This window comes from Lynx canadensis, chromosome D3 (genome assembly GCF_007474595.2).
Source record: "Lynx canadensis isolate LIC74 chromosome D3, mLynCan4.pri.v2, whole genome shotgun sequence".
NCBI classification, from domain to species: domain Eukaryota; kingdom Metazoa; phylum Chordata; class Mammalia; order Carnivora; family Felidae; genus Lynx; species Lynx canadensis.
This window is the reverse complement of record NC_044314.2, coordinates 86,559,412-86,576,137: the sequence shown is the minus strand read 5'-3', so window position 1 is coordinate 86,576,137 and position 16,726 is coordinate 86,559,412. Positions and strand designations below refer to the sequence as shown.

Sequence of the window (16,726 nt, the reverse complement as noted above, 5' to 3'; positions counted from 1 at the left end):
CCTGGCAGAGCCCCTAGGGGGTCCGGGAACCACCGCACCCCCACCCTGCCACGAGAATTCTGGCAGCCTCTGCTATGCCGAACTTTGCTCCCATTCAACACATGCTGGTACAGGTTAGCCAGGGGTCAGTGTTTTTAATCAGTTCTCAAGGTCTGGGTGGGGGTTACAAAAATGAAGAAATGAAGTCAGCATTTCCCGTAGACCCTCAGGTCAAGATTCAAGGTTCTCACGTGTCATCATGATAGGAAAATCAACACTGGGTCCACTCACTCAACCCACCCCTCAGAGTTGGGGCAAAGGGGCTGCTGCACACCTGAGCCCCTCATCCGTCACCAGCGCCCACATGGTCCACATCTCCAGGGGGCTGAGGCGGTGCACGAGCAGGAGCCCCCTGTACAGGCAGGGGTCTAGGGGGTCCAGGGGCCGCCGTATTCCAAATGTCTTGAAGCCAGCGTGGTGCACGGGACTCACCCCCAGCTTCCTCAAGCACATGCCCACGAAGACGTCGTCGATGGGGAAGAGTTCAGCCTCCTCCACGGCTGCTTGGAGGCGCCGCACGGTGGCTCGGGACATGACGTAGCCCCCACCCCCGGCGTAGGGTGGGTAGTGGCGGGCCCTGTACATGGAGGGGGGGATGAAATATTTGACCTTGGTGTTCCTGTTGGGCAGGGCCTGGCGGATAACATCTCCCACCAGGAGGTCTCGGGCTGGGTCCCGGCCCTCCAGGAACTCCAGCACATTGGGGACGTGGACAAAAACATCGTCATCTCCCTTTAGCATGAAGTGGGCCTGGGGGCAGGCAACTGCCACCCAGCGCTGCAGGTGCAGCTCCTTGAGCGTCAGGTTGAAGAAGTCCTCGGCAAAGTCCCACTGCAGGATGTCGTCGAACTCCCGGCTCTCGTAGGCCAGCAGCTGGGCTGGGGGCGCAGGCCCCGCCACCCCCAGGAGGAACACCAGTTTCAGCTGCCGACCCCTCGCCCAGCCCCCCACCCGGCCCCACGTGCTGCGGATCGCCGCTCGCCGCTCCACGTGGCCGGGCTGCGACTTGATGGCCAGGAGCAGAAAGGTGTCATCCGAGCAGCCGGAAGGCTCCAGCAAGACAGAAAAGTTGCGGCAGTGGCGATAGGTCAAGAAGAGGCGGTGGCGGCTGGGCAGAGACAGGGAGACGTTAGCCACTGTGCGGTTGGGGAGACACTGGCTGCGGCGGGGCCCCGGGGGAGCCCAGAAGGGCTGGCGGGCCGCGGGGCCCCCCACTGGCTTGGCCTCCTTCTTCAGGAAGAGCAGGCCGCTGAGCAGCAGCACAGCCAGGCTGCACAGGACCAGCCAACCCAGCCTGCGAAGCATGGCAGGTCCTGCGAAGAGAGAGCCGTGCGAGCCGCCGGCCACGTCCCCGGCCGGCCACCCGGCAGCCGAGTCCCTGCCGGCCTCCCTTCCATTAGCTCTTCTCGGTGTGTCCTGTGCCCCCTTCCAGAGTCCCTCTCCCAGGGGACAGGTAGGCACACCTGCTGTGCCAGCCTTTGCCTTCTGCTGTCATCAGAGGGCTCTCGGGTCAACTTTTTCCCAAAAGGACTTTTTTTTTTTTTTTTTTTTTTTTTTTTTTTTGAGAGCAAGACAGAGCAGGGGAGGGGCAGAGGGAGAGAGAATCTTAAGCAGACATCATGCTCAGCTCAGAGCCCGACAAGGGGCTCCACCCTGGGATCATGACCTGAGCCGAAATCAGGAGCTGGACGCTGAGCCCACCGAGCCACCCGGGCGCCCCCGACTTGCAGCCACCTTAAAACTGAGGCACCATGGGGTGGCCTGGCTGGCTGGGCTGAGTCCGAAGAGCGTGCGACTTTTTTTTTTTTTTTTAACGTTTATTCATTTTTTTTGAGACAGAGACAGAGCATGAGTGGGGGAGGGGCAGAGAGAGAGGGAAACAGAATCCCAAGCAGCTCCAGGCTCTGAGCGGTCAGCACAGAGTCCTATGCGGGGCTCGAACCTACGGACCACGAGATCATAACCTGGCCGAAGTCGGACACTCAACCGACTGATCCACCCAGACACCCCACAGCATGCGACTCGAGTTTGAGCCCCGAGTTAGGGGTCAAGATTACTTAAAAAATAATAAAATTTAAAAAACTGAGAAACCATGAGCACTTGCACCATGTCCCAGGAAACTCAAGTATCTTATAAAAATGGCACGGAGCTAGTTTAGTTTCCAGTGAAATACATTCTAAGCATTTAGGGCCCTTGAATCTAAAGTCAAACCATTTCCCCTGAAATAGTGTGCACCGTGATCTGCTGGCGGCAGGCCCTGTGCAGGATGTCGCAGAGATGACCTCCGAGGTGCTGCCCCAGGGCCTTTGCTCCTCCAGAGAAAGGGAGCCACAGGGACCCCAGAATACACCCTTCAGGTCTGTCTGAAGCTTCTTTCCCCAGTTTCTTGGAAGTTTCTTCTTTTCCCCAGGTTTTTGGGGGGAGTTACTTAAAATGGTGTTTTAAGAAAAAAACCACTTGCACAGCAGAGCATGAAAGGAGAGCTGGAGCTCTGCCTCCCCCGTGGGGCCCCTCTCCCATCCCTTTAAGCTCTGCTCTTCTCCCAGCAAGTATCCCAGCGATCCAAAGAGAAAGCCCAGAAACGGGAACTAGCAGAGTAGCCTGACCAAGATCAAGTCAAGAGTAGCACAGCCAGGCCTGGAGCCCCTCGTCTTCACTTCCACTGCCACGCGATCCTGGTCCTACAGGCCTACACCTCTATCCAGTCTGCCGGCATTGGCCTCATCCCCGTGGTCCTGCCGCCGCGGCTGCCACAAACGCATCTCTTCTAGCCGCTAGGGATGCAGAGGCCGGCAAGACAGGCAGGGCCACAGAGAAGAGACAGACCAAAAACCAAAACCAATACCAACTTGAGACGGTGCCGAGAAGAAATTAAACCAGCGTAACGGAACACAGTGACTGGGGAAGATTATTTCAAACTGCAGCAGCTGAGAAAGCTCTCCTTGATAAAGGACGTTTGACTTCAAGGGTACTTATTTTGAGAGAGCGCATGCACACAGGCGGATGGGGGAGGGGCGGAAAGGGGGAGAGAGACTCTCAAGCAGGCTCCCCGCTGCCAACGCAGACAGGACCTGACTCCCGGCTAGATCTCACCAGGGTGGGATCAGGACCTGAACTGAAACCAAAAGTCAGGCGCTTAACAGACCGAGCCCCCCAGGCACCAAGACAAAGGACATCTGAACAAGAACCGAATGCAGCGAACCACAGAGATCTGGTGGGAGAGTGTGCCAGGCAGAGTTAAACAGAGCTCCGGGAGTAGGAGCAGTGAGACTTCTCTGAGGACGGGAGTGTCCTGTGGCTGGAGTATTAAAAGCAAGGAGCAAAGTGGAGGAAGGTGAAGCCAGAGCACGGGAAGGCATACATAAAAGGGCCATCGTGAGGCAAGGGGGGGAAGCTTGGGTTTATTGTTATCCTCGGTAGAGAGCCACTGGAGGTAGAGAGCAGAGGTGGTGACAGAATTTACCTCGTGTGAAAGTTTCCTCCTGCTGCGGCTTAGATGATGGGTTTTGTAAGGAGACAGGAAACCGGCCAGGAAACTGTTGCACCGCCAGGTGAGCTACGCGGCCTTCAGGCGGGGAAAAATGACTCTCAGGTGTGGGCGATGAGCCCGGGGACGCGCCGGCCCCGTCGGCTGAGAACTCAGGGCGCAGGGCCAGCGGTTTGGTTCCGGAGGCCGGTGCGCCGCGGCCCCGCTCGCCTCGGCCCACAGCGCTCCCGCTGCGCGCGCACACACCCGGGCTCCCCCGCACGCCGGCCCACGGGCAACTCCCGCCCCGCCCCGCCCCGGCCTGGAGCACGGTCCCCCTCTCGGGCCACTCCTCTGCTCCCCACCCTACACGCTACTGTGAATCCTGATTCAGTACCTGCGAATGTAGGTCTCCTTCCAAACTGAGAGCCCCCAAGAGCCTGGTTCTTAACCCGGCGTGGGCTTCAGCGAGGGCACAACCCCCACCCCCGCAAGTGTCGTGCTGAGTCCTAAGGGTCTGCAGTTGTTTCTGGGGTGACAGCCGCCTGGGGTCCTTGGGGCTCGACGACCCAACACGCTACGACGAGGGAAAGCGCCAGCGACCAGTTCATTCTTTCCACGCCGCGGTCTCTAACGGGCTGTTGTGGGGGCCGTCGGCCGGCGGGGTCGCCAGAGCAAGGAGCGGGGGGGCCCCGCGGCGGACGCCCCTCCCGGGCCCGAGGACCCGCGACGGCGCTGCCCGCGGAGGCTGGCCCGCTCCACAGCGCCCGGTTCCGGCCTTCCGAGCCCCGACGGGCCAACAGCAGCCGAGGGTCTCCGGGGCAGCAGGAGGCCGCCTGGCCCCTACGGTCCACCGCGGAGACGACCCCGCCGCCAGACCAGGCGTCCTCGCGGACGCGCCGGGGTGCAGAGGCACGGGCAGCCCCGGCCCTCTCCGGCACAGTGAAGACACCCCTGAGCCCGCAGCGCGGCCCCAGGCGCCCCCGGTCCCGCACAACCCGCCCCCCGCGGACCTACCTGAGCCGGGACGCCGGGCCAGGCACGGGCGTGGAGCTCGAGCGGCCGAGCGCGGACGCGAGCTCTAGCCTCGCACCTCCCGCTCCGCTCCGCTCGGCCGGTGGGCGGGGCCCGCTTGGGCAGCGGGAGAGGCGGGGCTGCGGGGCCCCGCCCCCTCCGGGCTCCTCCGCGCTCCCGCCGCACACCTGCGGCCGCGGAGGCCGCCCCGCCGCCCCGGCCCACCCCCCGCTCCCGGGCGCGGCGGCCACACGGACGCGGAGCTGCGGTGGTCAGAACAGCCTTTAATCCCGCGCCCTACAGGGCGAACTCCCGGAGCGCCTCCTCGGCCGTGCGGCACTGGTTCAGCTGGATCTGCACCTCCACCGTCAAGGGCTGGGGCTGGTAGTCGCCGTCGTACACTGCAGCCGCAGGTTTGGTCTTTTCTGAGGAAATAAAAACGCGGGTCTGTGAGTCCCGAGGGGCGTGCGGGCTGCTTCTCGGCCGTCCTGGACGGGCTCGTTCCGCATCCCCGAAACGCAGAGCTGCCCTCCGAGCCAGGGGGAGCGCGGCTTCGTTGTCGGCGTAGTGAGGAACACACTTCAGTCACCCCTCATCAGATCGTTTAACCAGGCTCAGCTGTTGGAGCTGCGAGATGAACTAGCCACGTGTCTGGGAACACCGGTTTCTCTTGAAAGAACACCGACAAACCATGGTTATTCGGACGCGGATATTTGGTAGATGTTTGCTAAAAAGCAAACGAAGGAAGCCTGGCATTGCGGGGAAAACAACAGAAAGCATTTTGATACATTTATGACATTTGAGCTTTCGAGTAGAAATTAGAATTTTGGAACATCGCATCTGCCACCGTGAACTTAACAGTTTCCCAACACTCCAAGACTTTTCTAATCATATGGGTGCTGATGAAGAATATGATTTTTGGATAATGTGTAATGAAACGTGTCAACGGTTGGAAGATCTGCATAACTCTGTGAACCAGCATTTTACAAATAACCCATGTCTGACGTCACAGATTGTGCAGGGGCAAGATAGCCCTTCAAAATGCAATGTGAAAAAAAAAAGCAATGTAGACTAATGGATTTTAAGGTAACTATGCAAAAACGATAGATTCAGTATTCACACTGTAACAGGCTTTAAAAAAATAGTTGTCAAATTGTGACATAATATCTAAGATACCAGTTATTTGAAAGCCTATGAAAATAGCCCCTTTTCCAGTTTCATGCCCATGTGAGACTGGATTTTCTTCATACACTACAATCACAGCAACACATCACAAGAGATTAGGGGCTGCGGGAGCAGCTATTCAAATGCAACTATCCTCAATTAAGCCAGACAATAAAGAAATTTGCAAAAGAGTAAAAGAAAATTAAGACCATCTTGACCCCGTAGCTTGATTATAAATCATGCCCATTGTCCATATTTGTATGGGCCCTGAAGTCCAGCAGTGTACATCCTTTGTTCTTTTTCTTAAAAAAAACTTTTTTTTTCAATGTTTATTTTTGAGAGACAGCACAAGCGGGCAAGAGCAGAGTGAGGGAGACACAGAATCCAAAGCAGGCTCCTGGCTCCCAGCTGTCAGCACAGAGCCCTATGCAGGGCTGGAACCTACAGACTGTGATGTCATGACCTGAGCCCGGAGTCTAATGCTAACCAACTGAGCCACCCAGGTGTCCCTCTTTGTTCTTTTTCAAAGCTGTTTTGGCTATTCTACATCCTTTGAATTTCCATATTAATTTTAGAATCAGCTTGCTGATTTCTACCAAAAAAAAAAAAAAAATCCCCCCAGAATTATGATTGTTATCAGGTTGAATCATAGATCAATCTGAGGAAAACCAACATCTTAACAATCCTGAATCTCCCTATCCATGTACATATTTATCCATTTAAGTCTTTGATTTCTCTCAGCAACATTTTGTAGTTTTCAGTGTATAGAACTTCCACATCCTTAGTCAGATTTATCCCTATTTCATATTTTTCAATGGCATTTTAAATGGTATTTTTAAATTTCAGTATCTAATTGTTTATTGCTAGTATATGGAAATACAATTAATTTTTGAATACTGATCCTGTATCATGCAACCCTGTTAAACTCACTTAATAGTTTTAGAAGCTTTTCTAATTATAGGTATGCAGTGCTATAGATTTCTGTATAAATACTGTTTTAGTTATATTCTATTAATTTTGATATTTTATCTTTTCATTTTCATTCCGTTCAAAATATTTTCTAATTTCCTTTTTGATTTCTTCTTTGACTGATAGGTTATTTAGAAGTGCGTTATTTAGGGGCGCCTGGATGGCTCAGTTGGTTGAGCGTCCGACTTCTGTGCTGACAGCTCAGAGCTTGGAGACTACTTCAAATTCTGTGTCTGTCTTTCCCCCTCTCTCTTTCTCTGCTCCTCCCCCACTCGCACTCTATCTCTCAAAAAAATAAACATTTAAAAAAGATTTTTAAAAAGTGTGTAATTTAGTTTCAAACAATTGAGAGATCTTACATACTTCTTTTACTGATTTCTAATTTAATTCCCCTGTAGTCATAGAGGATAGGATACTTTGTATGTCTTGAATTGTTTTAAACTTATTGAGACTTTATTAATAGCCCAGATTATGGAATATCTCAGTTCTTTGTGCACTTACAGAAGGTGTATTCTCATGTTGTTCGGTGGGGTACTCTACAGATGTCGGTTACGTCAAGTTGATTGGCAGTGTGATTCAGGTCTCCTACATCCTTAATGATTTTCTATTTGTTCTATCAATTACTTAGGGAGGTGTATTGAAATCTCTGAATATAATTTTGGATTTGTCTATTGCTCCCTGTAGTTCTATCAGTTTTTGTTTCATATATTTTCAAGCTCAATTATTAGCTGCATACTTAGGATTGTTACATCCTCCTGACTCCTTTATTATTACAAAATAACCCTCTTTACCCCTGGTAATAGTCTTTCTCTGAAGTCCATTATGTCTGATATTAATAGTTGCTCCTGTTTTTTTATTAGTGTTAGCAAGAATATCTTTCTCCATCCTTTTAATATTTTTGTATCTTTATATTTAAAGTGGGTTTCGGGTAGGTAGCATATGGTTGCATCTTTTTTATCCAATTTGATCATCTCTGCCTTTTAATTGGGTGTTTAGACCATTTACATTTAATGCGATTATTGATATGATTACATTTAAGTCTACCATCTTATTTGTTTTCTATTAACTCACATGTCCTCTGTTTCTTTTTGTTTTATTCTTTAAGAATAACTATCTTTATGATCCTTCTTTTTACTCCTTTGTTGGCTTCAAGTGATATTATACCACTTCACATAGAAATAGGAACCTTACAATGATACACTTCCATTTCTTTCCTTACTCCCACTTCTAGCCTTTTTGCTATTATTGTACATTCTATTGGTTATATATATATATATATATATATATATATATACACACACACACACACACACACATACATTTTTCATTAAACAATTAACTATAATTTAAACATACTTAAATAAGAAAGGAGTCTATATTTACTTACAATTACCATTTTCAATGCTCTCAATTTCTTTGTACAGATCCAGATCCATCTAGTATTTTCTTCTCCTTAAAGAACTACTTTTAACTTTTCTTGTAGTACATGTATGCTGGTGATGCATTCTTTCAGCATTTGTCTAGAAAAGTGTTCACTTTGCCTTTGTTTTTGGAGATAGTTTTGTTGGGTAAAAAATTTTAAGTTGATGTTTTTCTTTGAGACTTCCTCCACTGTCTTCTATTTGACATTTTCCTGATGACAAATCTGATGTCATCTTTATCTTTGTTCTTCTGTACATAATGTGTCTTTATCACCAACTTTTAGCAGTTGTATTATTATCTAGCTTGGTTTTGTTTTCTTCATGCTTCTTGTGTTTAGAGTTCACTTAACTTTTTGGATTGGTATATTGATATTTTCCATCTAATTTGGAGGAAGTGTTTCAGCAATTATTTCTTTAGATAGTCTTTCTGCCCTCCTCACTCTCCTTTGGGGACTCCAACTGCATGGACATCAGTTCCTTTGAATTTGTCTGAAAATTCACTGATGCTCTATTCATTTTTTTCCAACCATTTTTCTGAGTTTAATTGTGGATAGTTTCCACTGCTTCCAGTTTACTAATCTTTTTTTTTTTTCTGAATTGTCTAATATGCCACTAATCCCACTGAATGTATTTTTAATGTAACATGGTAGTGTTCATCTCTAAAAGTTTAGCTTATCTTCCATATTGCTACATACCGCCACCAATCTTTCCTTTAGCTTCTTAGATATATGGAATATAATTATAACTTCTTTAATGTCCTTGTCTACTAATTCTAACATATGTCATTTCTGAGTCAATTGTGAACAATAAATTCTCATTATATATTAAATTTTCTTGCTCTTTCTTTTAATGCCTGGTAGTTTTTCTATTGGATGGAAGACATAAATTTTACCTTGGGTACCATTTTTGTGTTCCTTTCAATATCTTTGAGTTTTGCTTTAGTACATGTTTAAATTTGATCGTTCAAGTCTTGCTGTCCCTTCCTGCTCAAAATTTGTAGTGTTCCCCAGGGCACTGTGCTCAATCCTCTTCTCTGTCAACATAAGCGCACATATTTTCATGACTTTAAATACCACCTATAAGCTGATTCATTCATTCATTCAATGTCAATGGCCTACTATGCTGGAGGCTGGGGACTGTCTGACTTTAAAGAATGCAGGCATAGCCCCCACTCTCTTGTAGTTTCAGTGTAGTGGACAAGATAAAAGGTAAACCAGGACACATATTCATATCTCTGTAGTTAGCATGGCGCTGAGTACCAAGGATGAAAACAGGATACCCTGAAGAAAACAAGGAAGCCCACACTAATCCAGGGATCAACTCCCCCGAAGAAGGCAACTGAGGCTGAGATCTGGCAAAACAAGTTGCTGAGTAAAAAGAGTGGCAAGTGCAAATGGAGTATTCTAGGCAGAACTCTTGGGGGTGGGGGGGGAAGAGCTTATAGAACATGGACATTTGGATTTTGTGATGAGCCAGCAGGAAGTCATGGAAGAATTTCCAGCAGTAGAGTGACACAACCAGATCTGCAAACAAAATCGTCCCGGCTGCTGTGGGGGTGCTGACAGACCGGCCACAGAGCGGGAGGAAGGAGGTGCAGCAAGGTGGCAATTGTGATTGTCTAGCGTGGTGGCAAAGGAGATGGAGAGCGCCCCGGGTGACAATGGGCAGGTGAGGGAAGGGCTTCTTAGATGCTCCACACACTTCAGCTTCACAGGCCCTGGGCCCGAGTCTCTCCCGTCCACCCCCGGCCCCACGGTAACTCACACCTGTCTTCTCCACACCATCTCTGCTGCCCATTTCCAAGTCAGGAAATGACTTAGCACTTCTTGCCTTTTACAGGGTTTGGTTTTGTTTTGTTTTTAGGTGAATTTTTTTTCATTGAGATAAAATTCTCTTAATATTCAACATTTGAACTCTTTTTAAATGTACGCTTCTTCTGTCGCTTTTAGTGTATTCACAATGTTGTAGAATCATCACCATTATCTAATTCCAGAACATCTCGTCCCCCCAAATGGAAACCCAGTACCCATTAGCAGTCACTCCCCACCCCCAACCCCCAACCCCCACAACCACTGATCCATTTTCTGTCTCTATGGATTCACCTGTTGCGGGCATTTCACACAAGTGGAATTATACAGTACGTGGCCTTTGGCATCTGGCTTCTTTCACTCTGCATCCCGTTTTCAAGGTTCCTCCACGTTGTACACACGTGGCGCTTCATTCTTTTCTGCTGGGTGATCCGATGCATGGATACCCGTGTCCTCTTCAGGCGCTCCTCCGCGGATGGACACTGGGCTGTTTCCACTTTTTAGCTGTTGGGACTAGTGCTGCTCTGACCTCATCTTACGCCTCCTTGCACCTCGCAGTAGCCTCCCAGCTGGTCCCCTGCCTCCTAGCGCTCCTTCCAAGCCAGCCGGTTCTTTCTAAAATTCAAATCTAAAGCTTACCTATTTCAGACACTTCAGTGACTGCCCCTTGCTCAGTCCAGGCTCCTCATTGGGCAAAGAGGGCCGGACGACTGCTGAGCCAGAAGGATGCTGGGCCAGTCCCATCTTCAGTCCCCTATCCCACCTCATCCTGGCTCCTACCCCAAACTGCCTCTCCTGCCCTTCACATAACCCACAGCAGGCGCTCTTTTCTCAGAGATGCAAGAAAGATGTAGGGTTTGGTCCTCAGAGCGGGCATGGCCTTCCCACTGGCCAGAAGACACAGTTCTCCATTCTTCCATTTCTTTGGTCCCAAATCAGGCTGATCCTTCCCCAGGTCCTGCTACAGTCTGAATGTTTGTGTCCCTGCAAAATTCACATGTTGAAATTCTAGCCCCCAAAGTGATGGTATTAGGAGACGGGGCCTTGGGAGCTCATGAGGGTAGAGCCTCAGGAATGGGATTAGCGTCCTTACAAAGGAAGCTCCAGGGAGCTCGCTCACCCTTTCTACCATGTGAAGACATGGCAAGAAGGTGCTGGCTAAGACCCAGGAAGAGGGCCCTCACCTAACGATGCTGGCACCTCGGTCTTAGAGTTTGCAGTCTCCACGACTGCAGGAAAGAAATGTGTGCTGTCTATAAGCCTCCTGGGCTGTGGTGTTCTGTTATAGCAACCTGAATAGACTGAGGTCCTCAATAAACGCTCCCTGCTCTCAGTTACCACCGTTAATTCTTACCTTTTTTAGCTCTCTTGTTCTTGTTCTTTGAATCCTGAGAGGAAGAACCACAACAAGAGATGCTTACTGGACTTGGTGGGCACCGGGGAAGGGGTGCTGTCCTATAGGAAGGCAGGGCAGCTCTAACCTGGCTCCCCACACCTGAGAAGGCTGCCTGAGGAGCCAGTAACCCAGAGGGCTGGGAGCTGGGCACCGCCGCATGGCCTGGGGAGAGGCCTTCCTCCTCCCCAGGCATCCCAGGGCCCTGCCAGTACGGGGGCTTCCAGAGGAGGTTGGGAGGCTCAGAGATGCGCCCCCCCCCCCATAACGCTTCCCTGCCCAGCACTGGTTTGATGGGGAGGGGTGTGACAGAGGCCCTACTGTACCCTGAGGGACGTCAGCCTGTCAGTTTCCAAAGTGCGGATCACCCCAAAGTTGCACACTTCGGACACAAGTGGCTCCCCCGCCAGCAGGGGCTCCAGGACCACCAAGCCACTGCCCAACACCCGCAGGATGGGCGGGTCCTGGCGGAGCTCCTTAGGAAGCTCTTTCTTCTTGGATCCCTTCTGTTCCTGTGGAGAGAGGTCAGGAGAGTGGACGGGGCCCAGCAGGGACAGTGCCCAGAGTGCCCACGGCCGCCGCCGCCACCACCTCGGGGCACCTGGCAGCCCGGCCAGTACCTTTGCCACCTCTTTCTCCCTTTTCCCTGCCGTGTCCTTCCCGTCTTTTCCCTTCTTGTCTTTCTCCTTCTTCCCCTTCTTGTCCTTCTCCCCTTTTCCTTTCTTGGCAGGCAACGGGACGTCAACAGGAGGCAGCACCGCAGGCCAAGAGAGAATCTAGGGGACGGCGAGGCGGCCACGAGTGAACACAGGCCAGCCTGGGGCTGGCTGGGACCTTGCCGACGAGGGAGCGGGGCCCCACGACAGAAGACCGGGAGACAGGAAAAGGGGGATCCCGGCCACCCACCTTCTCCTCCACGATGGTCACAGTGGTTCCCGCCAGCAGGAAAGCCTTGAGTGGCACCAGGTCCTTGAGTGTGTGCTGCATCTCGTAGCTGCAGGGGATGACATCAGTCCAGGGCTTGCGGACAGTGCTGAAGAGAACGGTCCTTGGGGAGGGGGATGAAGACAGGGGTCCCATCACCCGGGAGGCTGTGGCCGGGGACCAGGACCAGGCCTTTGAGAAGATGTGCACACACGTGCACAGCGGGAGATGAGGCCAGACACAAAGGATTACTGCCCGATGCATTTAGATTAAGGTCAAAGAGAGGCAAACTAGTTAATGGTGGTAGTTGAGTTGACCGTGACCCTTGGGGAGGAGGCAGGGGCCTAAGGAGTCTTCCGAGGTCCTGGTATGTTGTTACTTGTCAAGGGCAGTGGCTACCTGGGTGTCCTCATCATTTGGCTGTAAAGTGGATATTTCTCTATGTGTGTGTTACACCTCAATCGTTTATTTTTTTTTAATGGTAGAACAGATCTGTATGTCCACAGCCACATGGAAAATCAGCAAATTTCAAATTGATATACAGAAGTCTATTTTTTTAAAACAAAAAAGATATGAGTATATATGTTTATATATATGACTGTATAAGAAAAAAATAGGGAACTACGTGCACAAAACTATTAAGAATAACTCACTCTGGGGGCACCTGGGTGGCTCAGTGGGTTGAGTGTCCAACTTTTGATTTTGGCTCAGGTCATGATCCCAGGGTCATGGGATCGAGCCCCACATTGGGCTCCATGTTGAGTGTGGAGCCCGCTTAAGAGTCTCTTTCTCTCTCTGTCTCCCTCTGTCCCTCTCCTGCTCTCTCTCTCAAATAATAATAAAGAATAATTCACTCCGGGGCCTGGCTGGCTCAGTCAGTAAGGCCTGTGACTCTTGATCTTGGGTTCCCGAGTTCAAGCCCCATGATGGGCATAGAGCCTACTTAAAAAAAGAAGAAGAAAAAAAAGAGTAATTCATTCTATAGAATAGGTTAGATGGATGCAGAAGAAGAAACTTATTTTCTCATGTACATATTTTTCTAATTTACATATTTTTAAAGCAGAATTATTTGCGACTTTTTGTTTATGTTTTCAAAAACTCAGCACCACCAAGAACCACAAAGTCGTCGGCTGTGGTTGACTGAGGAGCCTGGCACGGGGGGTGGCTGGTTGTCCCCCACCTTCTCTCTGGCAGCGGGGATGGCCGCTTGCCTGGTTCTGCCACCTGAGGGAACACAGCACAAGTGGATGGGCCACTGCAGCTTTTCCATATTCTCCACAAACCTTATCATTTACCCTCAGTTGAATTTTGTAAAAAATAAACCCAGGGGCGTCTGGGTGGCTCATTCGGTTAAGCGTCTCACTCTTGATCTCAGCTCAGGTCTTAGTTCAAGCCCATGTTGGCATAATAATAACAGTAATTATTATTATTATTAAATAAACCCAAACCAGGCTCCATGTTTTGAAATTAGTTACAAAAATCAGTTAATAGAGCTTCAATACCTAATGAGAAGTGACCCTAAAAATTCTTCATCAAAAGGTTCTTCATCAGATAAGACAACACCTGTGGGGGCTGTGAGGCCAGAGGGGCCTTAGGAGGGTAAGGAAGAGCCTGCTGCTCAGGCCGCAAGAGCCACACCAGGGGTCGGATGCCAGGACACGTTCCACGTGCCAAGAAGTTAAACTGAAAAGCCTCTCAACTCTGAGGGCTAAAACGGAAAGTGCTGTCCTCTCGGGTGACTAAGAAATGCCCGCGTGCGCGACACCTGGCGGCGGGACACCTGGCGGCGGGACACCTGGCGGCGGGACACCTGGCGGCGGGACACCTGGCGGCGGGACACCTGGCGGCGGGACACCTGGCGGCGGGACACCTGGCGGCGGGACACCTGGCGGCGGGAAGGCGATGCAGCCCTGCCGGGCGGAGGGAAGGAAGCGCGGGGGGTAGGGCTCGGAGTGCCGGGCCTGCACAGCCGGGAGCGCAGCCTCGGCCCGTCCCGCGCGGCCCGGGGGCGGGGGGGGGGGGGGGGGTGTGCCCTGCTGTTGGACGAGGAAGGGGCTCCCGCAGGGCAGGGTCTCCGTCCTTACCCTGGGGAGGGGCAGAGCCGGGGGTCTCTTCGCGGCCGCAGCTTGGCCAGCTCTTCCGCGGAGTCGGCCGCCCCGGGCAAGGGCGCCGACCCGCCCGACACGAGCGAATCCTCGCGCTCTCCCGACTGGGCGGACAGCCCGGACTCCGCAGAGTCCTCGTGCTCTTCGAAGATCTCTTCGGGAACGTCCTCCGGAATGTCCTCGGCCAGCTGTTCGGCGCTGGGCGAGGGCATGACGATCTGCGGGAGAGACCACACACCCGCCCGGCCGCGGTGTTCAGGGTTCTCAGGGCGCGCAGCGCGCGTGCGCGTGAACGGGTGTCCGCGCCACGGTGAACTTGCGGAGCCAGCGAACACACAGACTGGGGCAGGAAGGGTTTTCTTAATGCCCCTTCTCAGAGAACTGCCTTAGGGGTAAGAACAGTTAACAATTTCTGCAGAAGCTGGGGTGTCCTCCGTTGCTCCTGGCCGAATGACACCCTGAGGTCTGCTTCCGAAGGGAAGGGTGATGCAGTAGGGGAGAAGCATGCCGCGGGGAGCAACCAACCTGGTTGTAAACGCTGTTTCCTTGTGAGGCCGTTTGCTCATGTTCAAGGGCAAAGGAAGGAGGTGAAGGAAAAGAGGAGGTTCAAGAAAGGGGCTGAACGAGCCTCTTCCCTTCTCGGAGGAGGGTGTGAATCAGAAAGCTCCCTGTGAAGGGGTTTCCTGGGCCCCAAGAAGCTGAGAAGCTGTTCTGCCTGCGCAGGACACCTCGCGGACCCCAGTGCAGCCCAGCCCTCCCTCCCCCCCCCCCCCAACCCCAGTTCCGGGGGGGGGGGGCGAGAGCCCCCGGATCACACACCTCTGCCAGGACACCACCATATTCACTTCCTTCTCCTTCTTCCTCTTCTACAAAATCGTAGGTCACATAATAGCTGTAAGTGATAAAAGGGCCTTGGGGCCCTGGTTCCGGGTCTAAGACAGAGGTGTCCTGAACCCCCTTGACATTTCCAATGGTCACCACGAGCTGTGCCTGCCGTGCCAAGAGGTCTGCAAGGGAGAATGGGTAGGAGTGAGGGGGACGGCAGGCGAGCCGGATTCTTGCGTTCTCTCCACTCAGTGGGGAGCCTCAGAGTTTGCAGACTTGGGTTCAAATCCCAGTTCTGCCAAGTTCCAACAGCTGTTTGGGGGTAAGTCCCTTTTTGGTAAGACACCCCTCTTAAGCCTTGTTTTCTGGGTCTGTATAATGGGAACGGTAGTAGCTGCTTTACAGGATGGTTACAGATGAAGAGTACATGTTATCTTAGCACCAGCCTGGCTCACAGTAGGCAGAGCTATTATCACCATCTTGACCTTGAGAAACCTCTGATGCAGCTTGTGGCATGGGCCACAAGGGGGTGATCTCAAACCGCCACAAAAGTAAAGAAGTTGATTTAAAGAATGTTTCCTGTTTGCCTCCTTACTGCTTCTGTCCCCAAATCCCAATCACAGGCATCAAAAGTCTGGGACAGAACTCTGACCGAGAAGGTGAGCTACGCCTGATTAGGGTGTGGGTCAACTGGGGAGCTGCAGGGACAGACCGCTAGTTCGATGGTGGACAGGCAGCAGAGGCTCGAGGGGTCAGATGCCGGCCCCTCCCCACTGGGCACATCAGCTCCCTCACCCCCACTGCGGCCGAGCCCCCGGAACTGATGCTTCTCGCTGGGAGACACGGTGATGTCGTCCAGCACGCAGAGCTGGGACAGGCTGTCGATGGTGAAGCCTCGGTAGTAGGGCAGCAGGGCCAGCGGGTTCCCCTGCAGCACCAGCAGCCTCAGGCGGCGGAGGGTGCTGAGGCTGGCCATCATGCCCTGCAGGTCCGTCAGGTCGTTGAAGCTCAGGTCCAGAGAGACGAGGTTGGGCCTAGAAGGGAAGCAGGACCATCTGGGGGTCCAGAGGCAGGGTGAGCAAAGGGATGGGGACGTGTGCCCGGCCTGCCTTGCTCAACACCCGCCGGCACTCCGCATCCAGAACAGACAGAAGGCCTGTGCTGAGGGCAGGTTAGGAATTTCAGCCCACCCTCGACTCCCAAGTCAGGCGCCCTTGACTCAAGTTAGCCACCCTGTCGGGAAGCGCTTCTTGGTTCTACTGCCCCCCCTCTCTCCACGACACTGCCATCCTCGCTGCGACAGAGATGGCCCTCGTCACATCCTGCCTCCACTGACTTCCATTTACACCGGTCTTTTCTTCTTGGTCCCTCCCATAGATCCTGACACAGTGTTGTGCCACTAGAAGGTTCTCAACAAAGACGGACAGACTGGCAAGGAAGACAGATGGAAGCCTCATGGGGAGGGGCGGTGAGTAGGGGTAAGAGAGGGAGGTGGATATGGGGATCTGGGATGAGGGGTTTAGAAGCTGGAGGATGCCTTCCAAAGCCCGGCTGGCTCACGGTCATAGGAAGCCACGTGATTCCTTTCTTGGGGCACA

General features: G+C 52.1%; 2 protein-coding genes across 4 annotated transcripts in view; both read right to left on the bottom strand.

The window, feature by feature from the left end:
- Nucleotides 1–55: 55 nt before the first annotated feature.
- B3GNT4 (UDP-GlcNAc:betaGal beta-1,3-N-acetylglucosaminyltransferase 4) lies at nucleotides 56–4,349 on the bottom strand. Of its 3 annotated transcripts, none has more exons than XM_030336181.2 (3): nucleotides 3,903–4,349; nucleotides 3,503–3,604; nucleotides 56–1,352 (listed from the first exon to the last, which is right to left on the bottom strand). In XM_030336181.2, the coding sequence occupies exon 3, from the start codon at nucleotides 1,342–1,344 to the stop codon at nucleotides 283–285; it is 1,062 nt and encodes a 353-aa protein (XP_030192041.1). In that variant the 5' UTR covers nucleotides 1,345–1,352; nucleotides 3,503–3,604; nucleotides 3,903–4,349; the 3' UTR covers nucleotides 56–282. The 3 variants fall into 3 exon arrangements, 2 of the variants coding, with proteins under 2 accessions (XP_030192041.1, XP_030192042.1); XR_003973188.2 differs by having other exon boundaries at nucleotides 1,073–1,147; XM_030336182.1 differs by lacking the exon at nucleotides 3,903–4,349 and having other exon boundaries at nucleotides 3,503–3,719.
- Nucleotides 4,350–4,739: 390 nt separating this feature from the next.
- LRRC43 (leucine rich repeat containing 43) overlaps nucleotides 4,740–16,726 on the bottom strand; it is a 34,583-nt gene continuing 22,596 nt past the window's right edge. Inside the window, exons 5-12 of the mRNA XM_030336888.1 lie at nucleotides 15,924–16,162; nucleotides 15,123–15,310; nucleotides 14,283–14,521; nucleotides 12,181–12,322; nucleotides 11,895–12,050; nucleotides 11,601–11,786; nucleotides 11,236–11,269; nucleotides 4,740–4,944 (exon numbers count right to left, since the gene is read on the bottom strand). Coding sequence (XP_030192748.1) covers nucleotides 4,817–4,944; nucleotides 11,236–11,269; nucleotides 11,601–11,786; nucleotides 11,895–12,050; nucleotides 12,181–12,322; nucleotides 14,283–14,521; nucleotides 15,123–15,310; nucleotides 15,924–16,162 — 1,312 coding nt within the window. The 3' untranslated portion in view covers nucleotides 4,740–4,816. The remainder of the gene's footprint in view (nucleotides 4,945–11,235; nucleotides 11,270–11,600; nucleotides 11,787–11,894; nucleotides 12,051–12,180; nucleotides 12,323–14,282; nucleotides 14,522–15,122; nucleotides 15,311–15,923; nucleotides 16,163–16,726) is intronic.